The sequence below is a fragment of the Rhipicephalus microplus genome, chromosome X, assembly GCF_043290135.1.
Source record: "Rhipicephalus microplus isolate Deutch F79 chromosome X, USDA_Rmic, whole genome shotgun sequence".
In the NCBI taxonomy this organism is placed as follows: Eukaryota; Metazoa; Arthropoda; class Arachnida; order Ixodida; family Ixodidae; genus Rhipicephalus; species Rhipicephalus microplus.
This window is the reverse complement of record NC_134710.1, coordinates 431,128,523-431,155,844: the sequence shown is the minus strand read 5'-3', so window position 1 is coordinate 431,155,844 and position 27,322 is coordinate 431,128,523. Positions and strand designations below refer to the sequence as shown.

Genomic DNA, 27,322 nt, shown 5'->3' with positions numbered 1-27,322 from the left:
AGTACGGCACCTTGAGGAGTGCCGCGAGTGAGGGAGTGTGGGTTAGACAAATGAGTATCGACTCTAAAGCGAGCAACTTGATTGGAAAGAAATGATCGGATGTAAGAATACATGCGGAAGCCACATGACAGGGAGGAGAGCTGAGCGAGTATGTGGTCATGACTCACGCCATCGAATGCCTTCTGTACATCGACGGTTCAAAGCGCATGGATCTGACTTCGAGAAGGTGAAAGAAAAGTATGCTCAAGAATGAGGAACATGTCCTGCGCACAAACGTGGTGTCGGAAGCCAATAAGAAAAGGAGGGAAAAACTCTTTCGTCTGAATAAAATCAGACAGTCGAGTCAAGGCCATTCGCGCAAGAGTCTTGCCAACGCATGACGTCAAAGAGATAGGGCGAAGGTTAGAGAGAGATGGAGGTTTGCCCGGCTTCGGAATCATGCAAATTAGAGATCATGTCCAAGAGCTTGGAAGACAGCCGCTGTTCCATGCTTCGTTGAATGTGTGTAAGAGAAATTCCTTCGCGTTGTCGGGGAGATTGCGTAATGTAGTATATGTTATCTCATCCTCAAGGCAAGGTGGGAACGGAAACGGGAATGTGAGGGATACCGGCTTGGGCTAATAGCCATTGGCCTTGACGAGTGAGAGAAAGACGGGCAATCTGAGAGTCGTGGTGCAGAGAAATAAGAGAACGTAATGGATGGAAGAGGCCTGTGGCAAAGAGCTTAGTGGTAGAGGTAGTGAGAGGGAGGTTTAGAGCTGCCTTGTAGAGGCCTAATAGAGCTTTTTCGAGTGTGTTGAGTTGCGTTTCGGTGAAATGAACGTAGGGTACAAAGTACAAGAACTTGTTAAGGGCAAGCGCATGTGCAACCCGGAACGCATGAGCCTCGTGGAGCCCCGACTGCCGAGTGACAACGCGTCGCAGGCGGTGGGTCACCGAGTGGCAAGTCCTCACAGCGTGATGTAGGGCGTGCAAAGGGAAGCCAAGAACTTTGCATTGCTGAACAGTGGGGATGAGAGAGCTAGAAAGATGTAGGGAGATTTGGGACAGTCGGGAGGCAAGGGGGGCCATAGTCATATTAAATAGAGTAGGAGATAGTACGGCACCTTGAGGAGTGCCGCGAGTGAGGGAGTGTGGGTTAGACAAATGAGTATCGACTCTAAAGCGAGCAACTTGATAGGAAAGAAATGATCGGATGTAAGAATACATGCGGAAGCCACATGACAGGGAGGAGAGCTGAGCGAGTATGTGGTCATGAATCACGCCATCGAATGCCTTCTGTACATCGACGGTTACAAGCGCATGGATCTGACTTCGAGAAGGTGAAAGAAAAGTATGCTCAAGAACGAGGAACATGTCCTGCGCACAAACGTGGTGTCGGAAGCCAATAAAAGAAGGAGGGAAAAACTCTTTCGTCTGAATAAAATCAGACAGTCGAGTCAAGGCCATTCGCGCAAGAGTCTTGCCAACGCATGACGTCAAAGAGATAGGGCGAAGGTTAGAGAGAGATGGAGGTTTGCCCGGCTTCGGAATCATGCAAATTAGAGATGATGTCCAAGAGCTTGGAAGACAGCCGGTGTTCCATGCTTCGTTGAATGTGTGTAAGAGAAATTCCTTCGCGTTGTCGGGGAGATTGCGTAATGTAGCATATGTTATCTCATCCTCACCGGGTGCCGAGCGGGTAGATTGAGTGGCTAAGGCAGCTTCCAGCTCCCTGAGCGTGAATGGGTGGTCCTGGTCTGGGTTAGCTTCGCCACAGTAATCTGGGTAGGAAGGTGTGAGGGGGGCTGGGAGATACAGAGATTTTAAATTTTCAAACACATGAGATGGAGTCCCTTGAGCGAGAGCTTTAGCTAGGGTGGGAGCAACGGCAGGCTTGGTACCTAAGAGAGACCTAAACAGAGACCATGTAGAGCGCGAGTGCAGTGCGGAGTCAAGGCCGTCACACAGCGTGTTCCAACGAGAGTGCTCGAGAGAAGTGCCGTAAGCGATAATTTCAGCCCGCAGAGCATCAATTCAGAAGGAAAGTTGGATGTTGTGTGGCTGGAAGCGGAGAGCGCATTTCAAACGTTGATGACGTCACCATAAGCGGAGGAAGTGAGGATCAGGGTCAGGAATGGGGAGTTGAAGACGAGCGCGGCGACTACAGGATGTCATTGCTGCGGAGATCCGCGACCTCCAGTCGTCGTAAGTTTTAAATCAGTCAGACAAAAGGTTATTACGGAATGCTTCCCAGTCAGTGTGAGCGACTCGTTGTTTCTGCCTATTGTGGGAAAGAGGGGTGGTGATGTGTATGAGAAAGTGATCACTGAAAAAATTTTCAGCGGACACCTGCCAGTGAAAAGGAAGGGAACTACGAGAGAACGTGAGATCGGGTGTAGTGGAACGCTGTGAAACAGTGCCCGCTCAAGTAGGGGTGTCAGGAGTATTAAGAAGGGTGAGATGGCGTTCCTGGGCGAGGCAGTGTAGAAGGCGACCTGGTTTGAGTGTTTGGGGGTAACCCCAGAGCCTATGAGAAGCATTAAAGTCACCCCCAAGGAGGATATGGGTGGTCAATGGAAGGGAGTGCAGGAATTTGCCAAGAGCACTAAACAAAGAGGACGTGACAAAAGGTTGTAAAATGACATCGGAGCGAGAGAAATACGGGTAGATGGTTGGTAATAGACAACACCAACTAAATGTTTCAGGAGCGGGGAGGGTACGTCTAGTGGTTCAACAAGAACGTCAATGCGTAGATAAATGGACGCAAGTGGCTTTCCCGTCGTAGCGTGATATGCACGGTAGCCCGGGATGGCAAGGGCCGCCCGAGTCTCCTGTATAAGGAGAAAATGGGGTAATGTTTGGCGGATGAGAAGATATTGGTGGAGAGGGGTCCTATTATGACGAAAGTTGCGGCAGTTCCACTGCAAAATATCGAGGTCCTTTTCACGCGCCATCTAGGTCTTTGAAGTAGAGGAAGCGCCTACGCGTGCGCGTTCCTTCTTTTTTGCCGGGAGAAGCGACTCTTGCAGGGAGTTAAGCATATAGGTGAAAGATTCCAGTTGCTTAGACTGGGTTTCGAGGGTCGTAAGAATCCAGACAATTGAATTTTCCAGCTGAACCGAACGAGTGTGATGCGCAGTGGTGGTGGTTTCAACCATGTCGGCCAATTTGGTTACATGGGAGCTGGAGTTCGGGGCGGTGAGTGTGGTGAGTTGCTTATTTAGCTCCGTGAGTTGAGAGGTAAGAGAGGATGTGGTAGTTGCGAGTGTCTGCGTCAGTGCGAGTATTTTCTGTTGTAGCTCATCTGAGACGCGTTCTGGCTCGCGCTGGTTGCTCTCAAACATAGCCAGTCGCAGATAGAAGGAGCGGCTCTCGTTACTTAAAGATGGTGAAGGTGTGTTTGATGAAGAAGTGCACATGGGAGGTGTTCCCTTAACCTAAGCGGCGTATGAGCCCGGGGGGGATATTGCGGGAGGTGATAGGAGCTCATGCGCTGAAGAGGAGGGCGGCGAAGGGTGAGTGGCTCGGCGCATGGCTGTGCGACGGAGAAAAGCTGCTTTGGCGCTGTCGCGTTGCTTAGCTAGAAGGTAGGGGCAGGTGGAGTCGAGAGATGAGTGGGTGTTGACTTGGCAATAGATGCACCAGGGTTGGGCGCAAACGTGAGCATCGGGATCTGCTGGTAGAGGAGACGCACAGCAGCGGCACTTGGCCGGAACGCTGTGTTGGGGGCATTGATGAGCACGGTGCCCTATAGCAAGGCACCGAATGCAAGTAGGGGGATTGGGTTTATGTGGACGGCATCGGAAAGAGACGCGTTTGAAGTACACAAAGCGAGGGATGATGGTTCCAGCAAATGTTATGAGGACGGATTCAGTGGAGCCCATCATACGTGCAGCGAGTATATCTGAAGTAAAGGATTCGAGGTCATGCAAGAGCTGAGATGTTGTGAAGTGACCACCGACGTTGTGTATGACGCCGAGACATGATATTGGATATTGGAGGCATAGGGCTTAATGGTGATCGGCTTACCATTAAGTTCCAGACTAGTGAGGGAGAGTAGGAGGTCGGCAGTGAGAGGTTAGTACATTTTCAGAAACACAAGGCTCTGAGCAGGTTTGGCTTGAAGGGTGACCTCCGCACTGGTCTTGGGAGAGAGATTTGCGGCGGCTATGATGGTAGAAAGCAGGTCATAGAGAGGCAGTTTCGGCGTGAGTGTTCCGGGTGGAAGTTGGATTCCGACGGTTATGAGCTCGTAGCGGGGGCGGGTGGTCGAGGCAGGTTTTCGATTGCCACTAACGGTGTTCCAGCTGCCTTCAGGGTATGGCGTATTGTCTTCGTTGACCTGCGATGCCGTGAAGTCCATTTCCGTCGATAAGTCGTCAGCTGAAGTGATGAAAGTCAAAACTTCGGCGATGGAAGGAACGACGCTCGTCGAAACGCGCTTGTCGACAGACTCGGAATTTCCTATGGGTAGGCCAGACGCAGATAAGGTGGGGAGAGCAGCAGGCGTGGTTGATTGCAACGCCAACGCTGCATTACGGCTCTCGGGCTCCGGCGTTTGCGTGGCTATCAAGCTGAGAGTAGCAGAGACGCCACCAGCGTTGGATGTTGCTGGACCGTGCGCGCTGTTGAGGAACGCTGCCTGTTGCTGTATTGTTGTCGGCGCGGGGCTGGTGACATTGCCAGATGTTGACAGCGGAGGCACGGCTGTATCAGCGGTACGACTGGAGGAGGCTGGGCTTACCGACAGGGCGTCAGTTGTCGTTGGTGTCGAGTGCTGAGCGGGACTGTGCATCGTGGAGGTGCAGGCGCGGCGCGCTAGGGTTAGCGTGGCGCCGCGCCGCTTCGTACTTTTGAAGGGGCCTGGGGGGCCAGCCTCGGGTCGGACCGGGGCCCGGATGGTGTCGGCGTGTCCCGGAAGTCTTCTAGAAGGAATAGTAAGCTTGTCCAGACACGGGCGGGGCCCGGTAAAGGGCCAAGAACACGTGAAAGTGGAGCACTGTATGCGGCCAGCCAAACAAAACGGCGCCACCTGGCGGTCTATGCAATAAATTATTGTATTAATGTAATTTCTTAACTTTCAAGCCTGTTTAATAATTGTGAAGGTTTTCGAACCAATTCGGCATTGTTTACTCAATTCAGTGAGCATTACTGAGAGAATTCGGGCCTTTGGCTTTTCTTTTACTGCAATGGCAAATATATGGAGACCCGAGGCACAAATGTGCCAACAGCCTCCGAATCTATAACATCGCCAAACACATCATATATTCTACGTGCGAGAGAAAGCACGCCGAAGCAATGGCACATTGAAAAATATTGTAAGGCGTACTCACTGCCACCGGGACGTCACTAGTTCTGACCGTGTGAGTGGCTGGGAATCTGAATGGTTGGACGATGCGGCGTGGTGAACTGTCGCAGCCAATGAACCGAAATGGTGAGTGTTCTCAATCTTAAAGACAACCGAAGACTGAAGCGGGAGCTTGTCGTTCATCGAGCTGACGTCAACGTCCGTTTTCTTTGTGACTCGAAGGTACGTGTGCCCGTACTACCTATTTCGAAGTCGTTCCATTTGGAATAACTCCACCATGTTCCGTTCTTGCACTGAAATAATGGTGCCGTGTGTGCTTTTTGACTTGTTAGCGTAAACCCTGGCATTATAATAATAAGTGCGCGTGGCTGTACATTTTCAGAACAGGAGTTTTTTTCCTTTGGTGTCGGGAAACATTTCGCTATTGGCAATTAGCACGGCAGACTTTTGCATTGCCTCCGTTTACTTGGTGAGGGGAAAAGGAGGATTGCTGTTGCATTGCTTGGTGCATCAGTTTGGTGCATGGTATTTTCTTGCCAGTGTTACAACTTCTTTATTGCGGTATTATAGTTTTGCGATAGTCTCAACCGCACCTTAGCCTAACAAGTTTCTTTGAAATTCAGATGCTTGTACTCACTTACGGTAAAGCGCTTTAATAAATGGTTTTCAGGGGCGTGTGAGCTTTGTGGCAACCTAGAATATTTATGAACAAGTATCATATATATTGATACAAGTACCGCATGTGCACTAAAATTGCCCACGCAAGATAAAAGCTTCATTTTAGACCTAGTGCTAAAATTTTCCTCAGACGCTAAGTTTTATGAGTGACTGCACGCCAGTGCGATAGCGGCCACAGCAAAAGAGGAAACGCCAGTGCTTGTGTCGGTCCCAAAAAATATTTTGTGAAACGACAGATTTTGTTTTTTCTTGCAATGGTCATCATGCTGATATTGTGCTTGTTAACATACTCAATGAGCATGTGTCTGTGAAGACAGATGTTCACAGAAGTACAAATGAAACGGCAGAAACTTTGCAAATGAGTAGGAACAGTTTTTCTGCGTGATCTTTTCGGTATTACGTTAAGTTTTATTGGCGCAAGGGCATCTAAGGTCAAAAAGTGCCAGTACAAGCATTGTTTCATTTCAGGTTATAAGCCTAAAAATTAAAACAAATGATGTTTAGCAACTATCTATGAACAATTTAAAATATGGTGCGTTTACAAGGAATGTCACTTTCTTAAAAACCTTCATTTCGTTGGCTGAAGTCTGTGACGATAAATCAGTCTGCAAGGACCAAGGCCCTCACGGCTGAAGTCCTTGCCTGAGCAAGAACTGCGAACGCCAGACATACTTGGGTTTTATGCACCAGGCGGTACCTCACACTTGAGGCGCAGCCTGGTTGCTAAGATGGAATGATATCGTTGTTTAAATTTGACTTTCCCCAGATAATGAAGAAGTTTTTTAAGGTCAACCACTGCATCAAGTGATAAAAACAGCGCGGGATGAAGTAGGGTATGACATCGGTAGAGCTCCCTAAAATGGGTCAGTCGTGCTTGGTGAAGCACAGGACATTGAATGAGAACATGCAAAACAGTTAGACTCTCTCCACAGTGTATACATGTAGGTGGATCAGTGCCTATAAAAAGGTGTTTATGTGTGGCGTAAATGTGGTCTATTCTGAGCCACGTTAGAGTGACTGTTGGGAATCTGTTGAGTTTTTTGTGGGATAACTTTCCATAGTTGGGGTTTTACAAGGTGGAGTTTGTTGTCGACTTGTTTGTCCCATACAGCTTGCCAGTGGTTGCGTAGACGTCTAGGTACAACAGGTTTTCGATCTACACCCGGAAGAGAGGTTATATCTATGGTTTGCCTACCAGCGGCTTCTCATGCATTCTTGCCCACCATTTTGTTGCCCGCAATTCCAGAATGACCTGGAACCCAGCAAATAACCATAGAAAGCTTTAGGTTATAGGCTGCATAGATTTCGTTAAGGAGCTTGTTGAAAGTGAGGTTCTTGCTGTGCTTGCCACAAGACAGGGTCCTGACAACACTTAAAGAATCTGTGTACACTATAGATTTTTGTATCTAGTGTTGTTTAATGTGTTGTATAATAAGCAGGATACCATATGCTTCCGCTGTGAAAATGCTGGTATGTGTATGCATGGTTCTGGTGTCGGAGAACTTTTGCCCTTAGGCTGCACAAGATACAGATGTTTGAGACTTTGAGCCATCAGAGAAAAATGCAGCTGAACAATATATGCGTTCAAGGGCCAAGAAATGTTGCTCAATGAGTGCACTTGGACAATTTTCCTTTATGGTGTTTTTGAAAGACCAGTCACAAGTGACTGGACACTGCTGCCAGGGAGGGATGTGTTCGGCATGGTCACTTTCCTCTAAGTCATTGAAAAAGATTGCAAGTTTTGTACTGCAGATATTATTGCCAATGGAAAAAGTGGGGCGATAGAAGGATGATTCAGGTATAACTGAGCAGTAGACACATCATTCATAAGTGTTATGCATTGGTGCTGCTTCAAAGACATGATTCTAACTGCATTGTTGACTCCTAGATGCGTGCACTGATAGTCCAGTGGTCACTGATTTGACTCTGCGTAAAGGCTGTGGATAGGGATGGTACGGAAGGCACCAAGTGTCCACCGGATACCTAAGTGGTATACGGGGTCGAATAGTTTGAGTGCTGTCCTTGAAGCTGACTGATATAGTATGCATAAATAGTCTATGCGTGACAAAACCAGGCTTCTAAACAGAGATATGAGGCAGTGCCTGTCTGTCCCCCATGACTGATGCGATAAAATCTTTAAAAGGTTCATGGTGTTTAGACATTTCAGCTTCAGCTGTTTTATATGCTGGATGAAGGCGGGTTTAGCATCGAAAATTACTCCAAGAAATTTTTGTTCTTTCGCGATGACTAAACATTGTCCATTTATTAGTATGCAGGGGTCAAGATGTACACCTCGTCGTCTGGAGAAAAGCACACTAGTAGTCTTCTCAGTATTAATATTAAAACCATTCTGATCAGCCCATTTCGCAAGACGGTTAACACCTAACTGTATCTGGCATAAGCATACAGTCAAGTTACATGTTCTGAAACTGATTTTGATGTCGTCCCCATATACGGAGCACAATATCGCAGGTAGAATAACAGAGCGAAGAGAGTTCATTTTAACTCTAAATAGTGTGTAGCTTAATACTCCTCTCTATGGCACTCCAATTTCTTGAAGAAATGTGCGCGAAAACACAGTGCCTATTCTTACACGGAACTTCTTTTCAGATAGGTAATCAGTTACGACGGTAATCAACCTGCCACGTATTCCGAAAGACGATAGGTCTTGCAGGATTCCGTATCGTCAGACAGTATCATATGCTTTTTTAAGAAAAAAAAACAGACAGACAGTGTTGATTGCGTGCAAACGCGTCACGTATTTACGACTCGAGGAGGACAAGATTGTCAGTTGTGGATCTTGCTTTATGGAAGCCATACTGGCATGGGTCCAATATACCGTTGTATTCTAAGTAATAGACCAAGCGGTGCTTAATCATTTTTTCAAACACTTTGAGTAGGCAGCTTGTGAGGGTGATAGGCCTGTAACTATTTACCGAAGAGGAATCTTTGCCCTTTTTAAGGATTGGTAGTACTATTGCCTCTTTCCAAGCAGAGGGTATTCTGCTGGTATTGAAAATCTTGTTGTAAAGTGCGAAAAGGCAGTTGAGGGTTTCATCAGGGAGGTTTACGATCATTTCCTAGGTAATTGTATCACAACCAGTGGCAGACCTTCTACAGAAACCAAGGGCAAGATTCAGTTCATTTAGTGTAAGTGGTTTATTGTACCAGTCTGATACAGGCTTGTTCCGGCACAGAGGTACACTTTCAGCTATGCTTTTGTGGCATAAGAACTTAGCGGTTTAATTTTCTGAGCTTGACATTTCTTCGAAGTGTTCGCAAAGAGCGTTTGACTGTTTTCTATTGTATCACCGTAATCATTCACCAAAGGGAAGAGATTTAGGCCTTGCCCTTTAAGTTTATGCACCATATTATACAACTTGCTGGCGTCTGTGTAGGAGTTTATTGAGGATATGTAGTGTTTCCAGCTTTCCTGTTTGGCTATACGGTGAATACACCTGCCATTCGCTTTGCAACTTTTGAAGTTTATCACGTTTTATGCTTCTGAGTAGCGAGAAAAAGTCCTACATGCTTTGTTTTGCCGTTTTTTAGCAATTTTACACTCATGATTTCACTACGGCTTTGTGTTAACCTTATCATTGCTGGACTGCGGTATGCACTTTTTTTTTGCACAAGTAAGATCATATTCGGAGATGTAGTTGGCCATCTTTTTTACTTCGAAATGGTCTACCTCTTCGAGGCGTATTTTGCATAGCTCTCTACATTTCACCCAGTTTGCAACATGAAAGTTCCACTTTTTAGGATAAGATGGTCGGTAATCCCGTTGTATTATTTCTAAAAGAGTCGGAAAAGGATCACTTCCATATAGATTATCACCTTTCTAATCAAAGTAAGGTAGGAGTGACGGTGACCCAATGGCTAAATCTATGCATGAGTGTGTATTTTTGTGTGGTACTGAAGTATGTTGGCTCTGCTTTATTGAGCAGACAGGCTCCACATGTGAGAAGAAAGTTTTCTATTGCACGACCTCTCGCATCACATCTGGCATCACCCCATAGCAAACTGTGAGAATTAAACTCTCCAGTTAACACATATGGTTCTGGAAGCTGATCAATAATTTTTTCGGATTCTGTTTTACTGAATGGTTCGTCGGGGGGAGGGGGGGGGGTATGTAGATCGAGCAGATAGATATAAGATAGTTGAATATAATAGCGCAAACAGCCACAACCTCAAGAGAGCTAACGCTGCACATTATGGACAGAGAAAAAAACGGTCTTCTTTAGTCGCCAACAAGCACACCAGCATTTCATGCAAATTTTCGTCAGGCTAGGCAATCAATGTCTGTCGAGGGACAGGAGCAAGCGTTGGCAGGTCTTCGCAGCGAAACACGTCGGTCTAAATGGAGTGACGTCAGAGCCCGCGGCAGAAACAGTGAGCAGGCCTTAAATTACCTGGGTGACATTGGCCGAAGCAGCGCACGAGCGTAGCTCAAGCCGAGATAGAACGCGGCAGCTAGACGGCTCTATCGGGTGATTAAGCATGATGGTGTGCCAATGGTGGCGCCGCGTCACTCGGGAGGAACGGCAAACTTTCATAAAACAGGCTCGGTCAAGCTTTAAGGACAGAAATCAGTGACCGGCTCATATCCTTGTACGTGCTCTACTCTCGTTGCTTACTTCGCGCTCGAATGACTGACAAGAAAACTGCTTTGCTCGCTGGAGCAGCCGTGTGCCATAGGCCTGCGCTCAGTACAGTTACACCTGATCAGACGCTAACGAAGTTAGCTGCTGCTGCCTTTACTTATTATGGCATTCCAATTTTTTGTATTGTGTTCAGTGCTTCGTTCTTGTGCTGAAACTTTAAGAATTGCTTTTCTTTCGTGGCTTTTCTTTCTTTATTTTTTATGGCTGCCTGCCAGCTTTCGTTTCTGCTTCGAGAAATAACGATAAAAACATCTTTCCTAATACGTTTTTATGTCTAGCTCTCACAATAATTGCGTCTTAGCGTCTGAGCTGTTCGCCATCATCCAACATGTCCAACATCCCACCTTCAAGATCATCTTTTTAAAAGCGAAGCTGTCTAAGAAAGCTGTAAAAGCGTTGCTGTGTTAAGAAAACCCCTCGGAGTGCCTCTCATTGCGCAGTACCCGCTAATGCCAAAGTGGCACCGCAAAAACTGCACGTGATCTCTTGCTCCTCGTCTTCGTCTTTTGTTACGCGGTCGAAACACCTGCGCCAATTCGTTTAGTGCGGTATGCAACCAATCCGATGGGTGAGACAACGAGTGAAGGAAAGAGAAATAAAGATAGAGAAAAGAAAATCCAGGAACGAAAAACTCTGCGCGAGGTGATAATTGAACCCGTGTACCTGCAATCCGAAGGCAAGTGTTTTAACCACTCAGCTATATATTAACCACTCAGCTATATACTATACAAAGCTGTACTATAGAAAGCGTAGCTTTGTGTAGTACAGCAAGGGCTTAGAAAATGTAAGTTAGGGTGAAGATAATATTTGTGGGTGAGGAGGAAGGGAGATGGTAAAAATAGCCTAAAAGTAAAAAGGCAAACGGAGAGAACCAAAGGCAAAGGAGAGAGATACGGCTAAAGAAAGTGAACAAGAAGAAGGAACAAGAAGAAGTGAACAAAAATCTAGAAGAGTCAGAAGCATAGAAAGAAAGAAAGAACGTTTGAAAAATTGGCAAGACAGTAACAGCCATCTGCTCCATTGTCTCTTCAACATTGCGCCTCCAGTACATGCCACACTAATTTTTTATAGGTTCCTTACAGAGCAGCGGTGTTTCCCTTTATTCTTAATTTTAGCTCCACACCATATTGTGCTCACCGGACCTACGAGAAAGAACTTTCTCAGAATGTTAGTTTCTTTTTCCAGGACAATATGACGTGCGCAAGAAGGCTGCAGTACCTGTGCCTTCTGTCTGACGTTCCCGTATCCGACGACATCGCGCAAGCACACGTGACACAGCTGGCCAATGTACTGCTCCAGCTCATCTGCGTACACGTGCACTACCGGAGCATGGAGACTGGTCGCGAGCAAAGGATCACGTGGCTGCGGGACACGGTGGAGATAGCGAAAGAGGGACACTTCTTTCGGGACGGGCCTTGCATCATATGCTCCACGGCGACATTCATAGCGCTCGTTAAGCCCAAGAACCGTGACTGCTTGACGTGACGTGAGATGCGAGTGTCGCCGTTCGCCCGTTGCTAAGTGCTCGCACAGGCAATCCAAGATGAGCGAGTTCACGCGCGCTTACCACTTGTCCTTTTTACCAGAAGCAATAACCACGCGGTCCTGTCTGAGGGCCTAGTATTTGCGCAAGGTTCCGTGTTCTCTGAGGACTAGAAAAAAGTAAAACGCGGAGCGTTTTTTGTTTGTTGTTTTTTTTATTTTCCTTGGCATATGGTGGTGCTAGCGCTAATCTTCTGAAACACTGCTGGACTTTATTACTACTGCTATCATCGTTTATTGTCTATTTTTATCGGTATCAAACAACGTCCGTTCCCAATCGCTTTCAACCGTTATCACTCGTGGTTACAACCACAGAAGGCCTTTTATAAACAGGCATATATTAAGCACCTAATATTGTCTGTATACTTCAATAACAAAGTGTTACCAATATTAACAAGCGGCTTCGCTTTTTAGCCGTGACACAACAAGACATTGTGTGAAAGTGGCATTTTATATCAGTAAACTGCCTTGGGACTGCTTGTATTTTTTTCTTTTCCTTATTTCAATGTTGCCACTCGTTCATTCGTGTCTCGGTTTACTATCTTGAGCAGTACGAGTGGAAACACGTGATCGCGTGACAAGCAGCCTCAAACTGGACGCAGCTTCATCCGCCGCGGCGTCTGTGAGAAACAGCTCTGAAAAGTGCGTCGTGGTCCTGCTGAGACTTTTGGCACACCAACCTCGCTTTGGCCACCACAGCTAATTGCGTGTTACGGGCTGCTCGCGAGTACACGTATATGCCAAGCATAGCGCGGTAATATACCGATTTCTATTCGATTGTGTGTGCGCTCATAACTCATAAAATATAGGTACCACAAAATACGATTCTGAAAAACGGGAGTGCTCTTCGCGGCACGCAAGTGCTAAAACTTGCGCTACAATACCAAGCTGTAAATTGTGTGATATACAGTAAAAGGTCGAGGTTCGACAATGAGCACTTTAAAAATCGAATGATAATGGCCAGCAGATGCATTGTTTAATGGCATCATACTCTCGTAATGTGTGATATTCATACGATCCGTATAGACGATTCTCGGAGTACTCCGAGCCCGAAACACTGCAAATGGGCCACGCCGAGGAATGAAAACTGACAACCAAAACAGCGGCGGGCGGCTTCACGACAGTCACGTTGTAGCCGTCCGCAATCACGTTGCTGATAGATCATAATACACGTAATAAGAGCACGTTTAAAAGCTTGGAATTCGCAAGACTATCGCGCGCGATCAGCTGATTTCACATCGATTTGTGCGTTTACGACAGCGCAAGCGGCCATAAAGGCATAAAGACGTGTGACCGAGGAGCGCGATATTCGCTAGTCTTGGACGCTTGGTGGTGGCATCCTTTACAAAAATGCCGTATTTGGACCTATACAAAAATCCATTTAAGGATATAATGAAAATTGGCGGATATGAACATATAAAGCCTTATATGATATCTAAGGCCTTATATGGCCATATCTGCCCAATTTTCAATATGCCCTCATATGTGATCCTTATATAAGGTAATATAAGGCCATATATAGCCATATCTGCCTACTTTTAATATACCCTTATGTGGTATCTTTATATCATGTCATATAGAGACATATCTGGGGATTTTTACGCTCATATTTGAGATTTTGTATATTTTCATATATGGCCATTACTGCACAGTTTAAAGCATATAAAGATAAATATCTAGAGCTTCTACATATTGTGCATCTGAGGAACAATGCTGCCATCATATAAGCTATGTTTCACTGGTACTTATGGAGAGTTTCTTGGCATCGGTGATGTGAAATTTCTCCTAACGCTATTTGTAGTAAGTGCTTTACACAGCCACCGAGCCTATAGGAAGAGAAACTTTGTTTGTTAATTTCACGTGGAATATTCCAGGAAAGATCACATTAATTTATGGAACAAGCATACCACGTGACCTAATGTTCATGATATATTTCAAATTCATCTGATGCACCCTGCCCTGTTGGAAACATAATAAAATAAGTCTTAATGAAAACGTTAGTTACCCACGTAAGTTGATGGGATCGCACCTTTTGAATATATTATTCAGCTGAAAAAGAAGTACATGATAACGCTTGACATTAGTTCAACATGCATATGAACCAACTATTTATTCTTTTGGTCTTCTGATTGCTTTCAGCTTCTCCATCACGCTCCCAACATCTGTCTTAGAAGATTCAGTTTCATGCTTCTTCGCGTGAACTCAAATAGTCTGAAATAAACCAAGACCAAATTTTTTATGAGCCAATATTTTCACGCAGGACACAAAGCTTGGGTCGCGGCGAGAAGGAGCTGAGTGCTTTCTCTTCTATGTACTCCATGTTCAGGTTTGCCATCGTGACGGAGATTGAATCTCCCATCGTGGTTCAACTGTTCTACCTGGAAATAGTTCCTTTGTAGGAGAAGTACTTACTGGACAGGCAGAACTCTAGTAGACTGCAGAGGTTGTTAACCGCCGAAGGAGTCCTTTCACTCAGGCATGCGTCCTTCTCAAGCGCAGAACGGGCAGCGGAGATAGCTAAGGGAACTGACACGTTGGTGAACAATGAAATGACGTCAAATAAGACCATGCTCTCGTCATCGCCTATGCTCACATTTGACACTAGCTGCACGAAGTGGCTGGAGTCTCAAACATGAGTTGGTGTCTTCCGGGTTAGTGGGGCGAAGATTTGGTGTAGAAAATTTGAAAGGGCTCGGCATGGGGAGGAAGTGAAGTCTACAATCGGTCGGAGGGGGACCTCGGGCTTGTGAATTTTTGGTAGTCCATAAAAACTCGGTGCGGATCCGTTACGGCAGATTAGTCGCAGGTAAAGTGACCTGAGATCCGGGTAATGCTTGAAAATTTCCGCGAGTAGCTTGTTTAGCTGTGTCTGGGTTCGCTTTATTGGGTCATTTACTAGCTGCGTATATGCGTCCCCTTCTAAAAGCGCTGAAACCTTCCAATCGTAGCCTCCACTGTTCAACACCACTGTCGAATTGCTCTTGTCAGCGGGCACAATGACAATGCTCCAATCCGGTCGGAGTTCCCGAAGTGCCTGGTTCTCCTCTGTCGTCAAGTTCTTTTTCCTTTGCAATGGTAATTTCGAAAGCATCCCAATTGATTTCACTTTGATTTGAAGAGTGAGAATCAGTCTTCACACATTAGATCAGCTTACTTTTCATCTCGCACACTTGGTCCACCTCCTGGTTTTCTATTACTTGGCTCTTTCATCGCTCCCAACGCTCACCTCACGCCTCACACGCCTACTACGGTCGAGATAGAGCTGCGGAACTAGGAGGATATTCAGCCATGCCCTGCGGCTTCTATGCAGGTTCATTTGTCAGAACAGCTCCGCTCGTTAGTTGCATGGAAAGACGGACATTCAGAACTAAAATCTTACCAAACCACGCCTGCTGCAGTGTCACCATTCAGTGTGCAGCCACCTGAAAATCTAAACACAGAAGGCGTGGAAGCACCAACTCATTACGGAGAAGCCTTCGTATTGAACGGTGGCGCAGGTGCTAGAGATATTCCTCCAGTCAAGTCTGTTCTGCTACCTTCACTGCACGAAAAGCATTGCAACAGCTACAAAGTGAGACCTACGTCAAGTTGCAAAAAAAACATTGCCTTTTTTCCAGAAGGACTGCCACCTCAGCATTTTTGCAACACCAGAAATCACAAGAAAATCAACCAGGTTAGGTGACATGCTACCCAGCATGGACAATCACACTCATCGAAAGACCGTTCGCAGCTCAAGGAAAGCCATTTGCAAGAGACTCAAGGAAAGCGTCGAGAAATTCAAGATGTCTCCTTCGAGAGAAAAAACACATCAGACTCAAGACATTTTCCCGAAAAGAAACATCACACAAGTTTTCTCCAGAAGAGATCAAGACGGAACCAGATATCCAAACATCGCCCACGATCCAATCAACAGATCCAACGCCACATAAAACTACGAAAGATACTGAGCGTTACCATTTGTAGAACGCACGAACATAGACATACATCGTTGAACTTCAGTTCTTGTACACGCAGGCTGGAAGCACTGATTCTGCTTCAGCCATTACACAGAATGCCGCGCGTACGACAGAGAATTCGGCGCCTATGACATTTCACCTTAAAATGCTACAAGGACTTCCAAGCTTATTCGTTCCTCGCAGCTGCTCAAGTCACGTCATGGTCAGTGTCATTTAGCAAGACGCGATTACCTTTTCCAGAACGCCACAGCCAGCCTCGCCCACCAGAACTTCCCCTTTAACCGCACTGCTGCACTCTTTTCTGAAGTTTTGCGAGTTTACGGAACACCACTGGGCCATGAAATCAATTGTGCATTTTGACATTTGTTACTTCTCAACCTCTCCTTGTGTACTTTTTCTTGTTCTTAACTCGTGCTTCTTTTCTTTCGGGAGGAGGAAGAAGTCAGAATGGAATAAACAAGGCGTTTGAACCAGGCTACGTATCCCAGTCATTATATATATATATATATATATATATATATATATATATATATATATATATATATATATATATCCACGTCTGGTACGGCAGTAACCAGGTTATATTTTTAATCCAGGTGCACGAGCCAAACAGACGAAGCCCGCGTGACGTACGATGATGATCACTACAATGGTTTTGTCATACAGATTAAGAGAAAGTACATAGTCAGCACTCACACTATTTTCTCCCTTCGCGAAAGAGGACAGCAAGTTAGAAAGGGTTGGAACGTCGAATATGTGGTTTGAGTCAAGAGACGGATGATCTCGGTGTGGCCGTGACGACGAACAGGAGCCAAGTTGACAGGAGCGACGCAATAGTTGACTTCGGATGCTCGTTCCAGAATGGTGTATGGACCAAGATATCGGTGAAGGGATTTTTCGCAGAGCCCAGGTGCACGGACAGGTGTCCACAAAAGCACTTCGTCGCCTGGGCGGAACAGAACAACTCGACGCTTTGCATCAATGTCGATTTTTCTCTTCTCCTGAATGGTAGCAGTGTTGGCGCGGGCGATTTCACGGCAGCGGGCAATGCGATCGGCGAACTCTTCCGGAAGAAATTAAGATGGAACAGAAGATGTGAACAAAATGTGGTGTCCAGAACAAAAGTTGCATCATAGAGCAAATTTTACTCTCGTAAGGACGAACTGTTGATTTCCAGAAATCATTCCTGGAGAAGTGAATGTTAAGCCTTCGGGATAAACTGTTATTCCATTTGAACAGTTTTTCGAAAGACTAATGACTAATCCACTCTTCATTCACCAGGCCATTTTCCCCAGACTTACATGACAGCTCACGTCAGCTGCACCTTACTTATAACTACATTCGGGATTGTGAGTTGCAACGAAAAATTGCAGAGACCAATTCCAACCTAGATATATTTATTTTACACAAACAGTGAGTCATGCACAGAAGCGGTATTCGCCGTCGGTTGTTGTTCCCCTTTTACCTGCCAGAAATGGAAGGGAAATTCTTAAAAATATCATTTAGCTAGGAAGCAACGAATTAATTGCCTAAGCCCTGATAATTACGCAGTCGCAAGCCCACAAAACATGCCGGAACATGCCGCGCACAGTGTTTTTTCAGCGTTCACAATATTTAATGTGTAATGTGCCAAGGCAACAAAAATGAAAAACTTACCTTGAAAATTAACAGACGCACGTGATTTCCAGAGCCAGTTAATTCAAAAATTGATTATTACACTTTGAGGTGACGGCGTACACTCTTGAAGCTTCGCCGAAAAGGAGCCACGAAAAAGCCCAGCCTGTAAGCTAGGGTGTCCATTTCTTTGCAGGAAAGTTGCGGTGTTCAGTACATTGAACAGCCGTTCTGCAATAACACAAATACACGTGCGTACACAATTCAAGCACACGCGACGATGTACGTTTTTCACAACTACGTTGATAGCTTTTGAAGCGGCACTCACCTTCCACGGAACAAGAGAAAAAAGATCACCCCTAGTGATGAACACGAGCCGCATTCTTGACTACAGTGACTGTGAGCGACTCCGCAGAAGTCCGGCGTGAATGGATACACAATATACGTGTTCAAATGTCCGTCAGAATTGCATGACTGTCACCGCTAGTAAATATTGTGAAGCTTATTGAACTACGTTTGAAATCATTATAGAGTCTCCACACTATTAACCCTCGACAAGTTATTCTTCTCTCGCATAATTGTCTGCATTGTAATTGTAAGTGGGCTGAGAATTCTTCCCATCAGTTCACTGAACCCCTGAACATGCATTTGCCACATTCTTCGCTTCTAATTCCTCCGCCTAATGCTACCACCACCCCAAAAAAGTAAATGGGTGAGTTTCACAAAAATATGGTGCTCCTGACCGAGAGCCACACCTTTGAAAGGCTGTAGACCCGTGAACACAAGGGCTGTAGAAAAAGCGTCTTTTCATCTCTTCAGCCTCTACTCGAGGGAGTATGTGAGCCGTTCGTCCTCTCGTTAGGCCTCCGAATTTGCACACGACACTCTCTTCACCACACTTGGACTTTTGGCGGACTAACGACATAATTTGAGGACTAAAATTGGAGTTATCCTCTCATTGAGCTGATTTTTTTTTAGAGTGCGTACATCTACGGTGAGTGATGATGACTCCGGTGGCAAAATCCAGCCGAGAGTGTCCATGTAATTATTATCGTAATAATAAATATTGGCGTTGCTGCACAGACACAGGGGTAGCTTTATGCACAAAAACAAAAATGTGGCCGAATAGAATTTCGTCAATTTTTAATGGATCAGGAACACATTGACACTAGCCACGTCACTTTTTCTATGCGAATAGGTGAATAGGTACCAGCCCTACTCGCTGGAAAAAACAGAAAAATAAAAGTGGTCTTTTTATTAGCTACAGAGGCCGGCAAACTCAAAATGTTGCGTTCTTCCCCACGTCTCATTTTACTTCCCCCCCCCCCCCCCCGCCACTCTATCTGGCTAGCATCGCCAGGACATTCATGTTCCCTATAGCTGTGATGCTCTCGCGCCCTTGTGAGGCGCTCACATGTGGGTCGCCGACAAAACTAATAACGTGGCAGCTTGCGGACATCGCTGCATTACAATTTTAGGTTTCCAAATACCGCACAATTACTTTCCGAACTTAACGTATTATTTTTAATGTGGTTCATAGCTTCGATAAGTCAAGTTTAAATGCTAGTGTTTTTTTTTTTGAGCAGTTCCAACCATGGGCGTGACTCTGTGGCATGTGCTTCTCACGCAGAAATCTTACGTACGATTTTCACTAGAACCAAAAATTTTACAGCGAAACTGTTGCATTCTTTGTACGACACTCTTTCTGGTCTTTGTGCTTGGCTCTTGACTCGAAAGTCGCTGGTTCGATCACGACCCCGGCTGTCGCATTTTGACGTAGGTGAAGTGCTATGAGTTCTCGTACTCTACGATGTCAGCGTGCTATAAAGAACAAAAGAAGGTCTTAATCTGCGGAGACATGCACAATGGCGTCTCTCAAAGCTATATCGTGTTTTAAAACATAAAAGCGCAGTTATCCTTAGTATTATTGTGCCGAAAATGAGAAAGTTGTTTGTGCAGCAAGTGTGTACATCCTTAACACTCGGCGATTTTCAAATGATCGGAAACAATTATGGCTTCGGTTTTAAAATTATCTTTTCAATTATTCGCACCATACTGAATATTTTCGATTATTAAAATAACACTAAATTTCCTAAGCAAACGTAGCCACACTTTCTTTCATATTGCTCACTGTGCTGTCGATTAAACTGCCCTGAATATCATAACAAGACGAGCAAGAAATGTCATCATGTGGTGCAAGAGAACTGAACGAGACCTCAGTCCTCCTGGTGGGTATCTCAAGGCACGTAAGGGCCAACCAACCAACCAGTGGAAGCTGGCCGCCCCGTCTGGCTGCACTGCCCGAGATCTCGCGTGCCCTCACCAAAGCTGTCTCTTAGGGGCCCCTCTAACGGCAACGCTGAAGACGACAGCAGGCTGCACGACGTCGGTGGCTGGCGGTGGGACAGAACCCGGAGTGACGCAACCATACCGAATAAACAGGAGGCCGACATGAATGCTGCGAAGGTCGGGTGGCAAGCAAAGCGCCAGGCTTCTGACGATGAAAATAGCCCTTCAAACAAAGCTGCGGCTACCAAGCGGCCACGCGCTTGACACCCCAAGGCCGTGGCTGTGGAGCACCCGCTAGCACCGGAGCCCTTTGCAACTGCGGCGGCACGGAAATCGCGGAAGAAAGCCGATGCATCGAAGCCAACTGGGGAAATCTCGGCCACCAACAAGGTTGTCGCTACCAACGGCCCAAAAGCTAGCCGCAAGAAGCGCTCGAGGAGCTCCCCTCCAAGCAGCGCCAGCGATGTGCTTAGCGAGGCTTCGAATTATCGCCATACCAGCAGTAAGGTAAGCTGTGGTCGATGACGGAGCTCGTCACGTAGTCGCTGGCATGGACGCGTGCGAGATACCATAGCCCTGCAGGCTCGACCATAAGGTCTTAAAAAAGCCGCGAGAGAAAGAAGAGGCACCATTGTGCTATGTCTCACTCTCCATCCTCGGCCACAACAAGGAAGCGCTCGAAGCGGGGCACGAAGCGTTGCCGAGACCCCAGTCGTGCTTCCTCAGGACACGGAGGAAGCATGACAAGGGAGGAATGCCTCCTGCAGCACATCTTCAAGACATAGTAGACGCGCGAGCCATGGCATGGCGACGGAAAACGTGAAAATCAAGTAGAGAGAAGATCAAGCCATAGCGTGAGGTGACCCTCTGGTTACATCTGGACGATCTGTGGTAAAACCAGAGGGAGAAAAAAATTTCCGTGCTGAGTTCTTGTTTTCAGATGCTTTTCATTCTTGACTCGAGCTCAATAACCCACACTAAATATATCTCTGTAAATTCCACAAGTGTTCCAGCTATTATTGCCTGAAGTGTCTTAAGGCCTCATCACACGCACCCGTTGCAGCGCGTTAGCGCAGGGCTTTCCGACGCGGCGCCGCGTCCTTTCCCTATATAGAGATAGGCCATAAGACCACGCGAATTTGCGTGCCTACTCGAATTTGCGTGCCTACTCAAGTTACTACTCGCTGACGCGCTGCAACGGGTGTGTGTGGTGAGTACCTCTAGGGATCAATTTGTTTAGAGATAAAATTGCGGAGATGAGGATTCAACGTTTTGTTTCTAGCGAAACCTATGTTTATTTTTATAACCGAAAAAATCACCAGGTGATCGTTGAATGGGCAGCTCCGTAACTGCGAAAGCTGCTCGGAGCTTTTTGCACGGAGAGTCTTTTCTAGAGCCTGTTTTAAGCACGCTTGAGGCATCTGTTGCAAGCACACTTGCCTGGTATATCAACTACGCCATAAATGAAAGTTTTATGAGCGACGCAGGGAACAAGCAAGCCCGGAGTTGAAAGTTCAGGAAGTGCAGTATCGTACGTCAGACGCGACGCACAGAGAACAAAGGGGCCCGGCGCCTGGAGTGCGTGCCGGGAAGAAGAACATGACCAAAGCCGAGACCCCGGCTGACACTCACGGAACTGAATATCACACTACAATATATGCAGCACAAGAGCGCCTCCTACCGCATGTATTGATACTAAAACCAAAAGTGTTATACAACAGGAAGCAGCAGCAAAAGCTACAACGCCGATAAAATCTGCTGCTCCTGAGTGAGAGCGCGGCATGCGGTGGTTCAAAGTCCGCGATTACAGCAAGCTACCCGTAGGCAAGAGCTCGGGAAGCAGCGATTAATCATTCCACGGCTCCTGTTCATGAGCATCAGGCATTTATTGGACGGAAACAGGCGGTGCAGCATCTCAAGTCAAGGGCCCGACGTCCCGATAGACGTTCTGAAAAAGGTCCACTGTCTTCGTAATAAGTAAATAACATACCAGACGACGCAGCCTTTGACGTGCACATAAAGTGAAGGCTGATAAAAAAGTCCTCGTACAAGTCCTGCTTAGTCAAGAAACGCACCATTCACGCGTCGTTAATGTTCCTAAATTACCAGCCCTCTACAAATACCTAAATAGAAATAAAAGGTGCATGCACCTCGTATTTGCCAACTTCAGCCTAGATCACTTCGAAGAACCATTGCTTCTACACTTCAAGGACCACGAAGCAGTAATAAAGAAGACAAAGCGTAATTCAGAAGTCAACACAGCATACGAGTTATGACGAAAAAAAACATTTTATATACTGCACACATGCGTTGTTACTAATTTACAAAAGCAAATGAACGGATTAATGAACTTCCCAGGGCTTCGCCCACTCGTCATGATTTAATTCGTGGAGATGATCAGTTGATGATCATCTCCACGGTCATAATCAAATTCGTGAAGTTCTCCAACAATTGTAGGAGAACTCACATTACCCAATCATGAAAACCCACTGCAGTGAGAGAGCTGCCGTGAGAATATCACCTTGACAACTTAGAGAGTACAGCTTTTCTCTGCTTAGCGTGCCGCATTCACTATCACGAAAGACGAGGGCAGGCGGCCATGCGCCAGCGAAGGCAGCCGACTATCACAGAATAATCAATCTATCTATTCTGTGAGCTAGTGCACCTCCTAAATGTCAGCGCAGCAAACAGAATATAAGGAAATAAATGAACTGCGAAAGGTACAAGACACGAAACCACCACGCGAAAGTGAGCGATGCCTTGGGTTACTGCGCCGAACTAAACATAAGGCCAGGCTGCAGACTGCCTGCATATGCCGCCCTTTCCTCACCATTTAAGGCACTCGACCAAAAATAGAGGCAACATGTTATTTAGCCAAGTGTCATATAAACCACAAAGTAAATTTCTATTGTATTTTGGCATATATAAAACCAGGAGTATCGCGGTAAAAAATTACTCTTGAGATTTCGGTTTCCTTTATTTGAACCCTCCACACCTAGTTGTGCTTCAATCGTACGGTGGCCGTTGATGTCTGTGGCAATAGGTTTTTGGTCACTTTTTGTTCAAAGTTTTCTGGCCTTTATATTCACCGAGCGCAGTCTATGGGTGTGTTCCAATACTCACCATAGACGGCTAAATATACAGCTAAATGGACGTCAGCCATCTTATGTCCTATTCAAATTCCCACCTAGCTGGCACCATAGACACCTCCGAGAAGACCGCATCGTAGACAAATACGATTGAGGCTACTTTGCTGTCTAAACAAGAAGGCAGCTCAGCGAATCGCTCAGATAGATCGGATCTCAGCGGAATGGACGTCTGCACACATACAGACGCTTCTACAGACGCTGAAATGCGCGAAACGTTTACTTATTTTTTGTAGACTTCAACACGAAATACGCTAGAAAAGAGAACTTTTTTCGTTTGTATGTTTGGATTTTTTTTCGACGCAAGGTGGTGCATCGTCGCGTAAAAGCCGTCTAAATGTGTTCCATTCCTCGGACAGCATGAGCTCGATGCTGCCTTCTAAGCAGTCTACGTAGACTATCAACGTGCTGTCTAAGAATTGGAACACAGCCAATATAGCCTGCGCTTTGTATATGTAATTCTAAAGTGACACCCCTCTACACGGCTACATTGCTGTCGTCACTGCTTGCGCCCCACCGATGCATTGCGAATGTATTGCGAACCAGTGCAATTGTTGATCATACGCGCTCAGTGCCATGGTTTCTAAAAATGATGGCACATGCTTCCTCGTGTGCACGCGTCTTCACAGCCGCTCTGGCGATATAGCAGCCAATGCGACTGCGATCAGGGAATGTTTATCCTAAGGTTACTAGATCAAGCTCTATATCACTCGGCAACAGGCGTTGTGGCGTGCTCCCTGATTGATACGTGGGGTCGAACACCAAAAATTACCATATAATTATGAGAGACACCATAATGGAGGGCTCCAAAGTTTCGACAACCTGGGCTTCTTTAACGTGCACCAAAATCTGAGCACACGGGCTTAGAGCATTTACGCCTCCATCTAAAATGCAGCCGCCGCAGCGGAGATTCCTTCCCGTCAACTGCAGTTAGGAGCCGAGTACCTTAGCCACTATAGACCACCGTAGTGGGGCTATGTCTCGTCACCTAGGAGATCTTGGCTCATACCCACATCGGGGATTGGCCACATTGTACCTCATAATAGATAATTTTTTACAGCGCTTGCTACAAAAAAGAAAGAGAAATTAGATAGGAACAATAATAATGTTCCTTTGAAAAAACGTGAAAAAGTGCAGAAGAATGCGATGAACCCGAATATATAAAACAAATTAACAAGAATGAGGAAGGGGGACAAAGGATTGGATATATCTGGCAGTACCACTAGCAGCGTATCCTTCCGGTTGCCTGAATGAATTCATGTAGCGCTGACAGAATAGCACTGCGGCCCACACCCAACTGACTGGCTCCAAACGATAATAGGGTGGATGTATTGACTGGCAATCCGAGCATACCAATCGGTCTTTCAAGAATTATTCGGCGCAGTGAGGCGAAGCGGCGGCATCTGAGAAGAAAGTGATCTATTGTTTCCGGTTCATTGCAAACTGCACATAGGTTAGTTATTGAAAATCTTGATTTGTTGAGATAAAAATTTAACCGAGGAACTCTACAGCGAAAGTTGTGAGGGTCACCTCACATTGACGCGAAAGGCATTTTGCGGTGTTCCATGTGAATGGCAAGTGCCGAAATTCTTCAGATTGTAGGAGAGACGTTTCGTTGATTTTTAAGATTAACAGGCGTTTGAATTGTTCGGCAGTAATCAAAGAAAACTGTGGAGCTACTAGCGCCAACGGAAAATTTAAAGATGCAGAGGCGACCGAATCAGCAATTTCATTTGGTACAATTCCAGCATGACCGGGGACCCAAATAAACTGAACTTCTGGTAGGCTATGCGGTACAAGAGACCAATATATATCCTGAGAAGAGGAGACTGCTTTGCGGACGTCAGATGTGTACATACAGACAAAGCATCCGAAATATTAATAGCTTTTGATTGCTGATAATTTAGTTTTCGAAGAACCAATGTGTCGTGCTTCCTATCGGGATGCAAAAGTTGGGCGTATTCTTCTTCTTCTAACCACTACCACCACCACCACCGCGTGGCAGTGGGTTCCACTCATCTAGCACGCAACGGCTGTGAACGACAGCGAATGTGTCTGTGAACGTGGCCTCCAAATAACTGCCGGGAGCCCTGAGCGCTTTCCGTGGAAGGTCCTAGCGGTCACTCACTTGCCGAAAGAAAGCGTTTCTTGCATCAAGCTCAAGAGCGAAGGCTGTGCAAGTATGTCAGAAGAAAGGAAGACCGCCGCCATGGTATTGAGCCTTCCGGTCAACGCCAGGGCACGAAGCCTTGGCAGAATACTGAGAAGAATCGACATAGCAACGGGCGTGCTAGAACTGGATGTCTCAAACTGCGTACTGGCCGATCTCGACGTACTGATCAAGTACGTAGGTTTGCTGTCGAGCCTGCGTCTCTTGCGTTGCCTTACTTGCCCAATACCGGCTTCTCACATGTTGTCATTGCTACAACACCGGCTCACCGAGCTCGAAGAGATCGACTTCTCGCTCATAGTTTCTGACGAGTTTATTGAAAGCGAGGTAGAGCAATTGTCCGCGTCCTTCGGCGAACATTTGGTGTTCCTGGTGCCCAGCTTGCGCCGCGTGTACGTTGAAGTAAACAGTGACGGGAACGTTCAGCTCCTCTGGTGGCTGCTTCACTTTTGCCCCTATGTGACCGAACTTCACGTGCACGTTTTGAGCGGAGAATTCCAGAGAATAGTGTATTACTTGAATGACATTCTGCTCTTCAATCGCCAGCTAGAGAAATTCACGTTCACCTCCGACATTCCGCCGATGGTTCATCTGCCACCACATGAAATGACCGACTTCCACGTACAAGCACTTGTCTGCGCCAACGTCTGTTACTGGAACTTTTTCTATTCTTGCTGTTGCGTCTGGCTTCGCGACTACACGCTCGTCACCTCGGGCCAGGGGCTTTCGTCGCAGCTTGTCGTCGTATTCACCGACGAAGCCGATGTACCAGCAGAAAGAATCAGCGTGGCCATTCAAGGACACGACTGGACGGCTGTGCACCACCTCTGTCTTGTTCTTCTTCCGCAGCAACCATTCAGTTTTGAGCCCCACCCTATGGCCGGAATGTCGTACCTCAACGGCCTCCACGAGTTCTTTCTCGTCCTGCAGTACCTCGTCGAGCTGAACGTCCACTCGTTTCACTTTGGCCCGGACGTCGACCTGATGCAGCTACTCGGTGACGCAAACCTCATGTTCTTGCAGGCGCTCTCAGTGGCACCTTGTGGGCTGCACCACTCCCGAGCGGTCTACCGGCTGGCACAGGCCTGTCGGGAGCTCGTCGAGCTGGACGTTCGCGTGATTCAGCGAGGTGCGCATCTCGGATGCACTGTATGCCAGCTCCCACTCCACATCGAGCCCGATGACGTGGCCGAGCTGCACGACGACTTCCCGAGGTCTCGTCGCATGTTCCTTCGACTGACGCTCAGTGCAGTACCCAACCTGGCGTCTCTCCGCTTCCTAATGAGCTGCAAGGTATAGCCTTTCTTTTTTTTTCACTTTTACTCGCTTCTCGGCGCCTAGTGGCTCTTGGCCCAAGCTAAGCCACACTACAGTGGCCGCACTCTGTTCGGTCGCACCTGCCTAATTGGTTCCACCCATAACGATTGCGGTCCCACACATCAATTCCCAAGTAAACCAACGTTCTGTTCATTTTTTCTCTGTTGCTTCAAATTACACTGCGCCACAATTTGCCACGAAAAGATACGTTTGTGTTGCTGGTTTTAGACAGAAAACACGAATGTCCTGACAGTTTACCAGAGTGCTCAACCCAGTAATCAGAAGAGAATATTTCGCACGTCTTCTTCAAAAAAGGGGAATCCGTACGCAGAAACTGGGCCAAACGTCACAGGAATAGTAAACACGTACAGTACTCGGATTGGAACACAGAAACTAAGTGCTATGTAATGCACGTATTACAGTTCATGTCCTTTTGGAACGAGTCTGACTCGGAACGGTTGCGTCAGAACCAACGTTGCCTTCAGCGTCATCACTCAATCACTCATTAAATTCACTGTACTAAAAAAAGTAATTTTGCGTTTCAGTCTGCGAGTGCTGTACGCCTGTGTGTCTCTTTTTGGAGAAATGTATTGAAAGTAGGATAGTTGGTGGTGGATTGTTATGCACACAAGTTTCGAAGAATATGAGTTTGAGTG

The 27,322-nt window shown here is 46.5% G+C and overlaps 1 protein-coding gene across 3 annotated transcripts in view; it reads left to right on the top strand.

Annotated features, from left to right (window-relative positions):
- The window catches only part of LOC142776564 (uncharacterized), a 78,054-nt gene that overhangs the window by 17,242 nt on the left and 33,490 nt on the right, over positions 1 to 27,322 (top strand). The window contains exon 3 of one of the 3 annotated variants that reach the window (XM_075880451.1): positions 11,818 to 12,657. The exons of 1 other annotated variant lie outside the window; for it this stretch is intronic. In XM_075880451.1, coding sequence (XP_075736566.1) covers positions 11,818 to 12,117 — 300 coding nt within the window. In that variant the 3' untranslated portion in view covers positions 12,118 to 12,657. Of the gene's footprint in view, positions 1 to 11,817; positions 12,658 to 25,219; positions 26,643 to 27,322 lie in introns of those variants that run through there. One more of the 3 variants, XM_075880450.1, reaches the window with a different exon arrangement.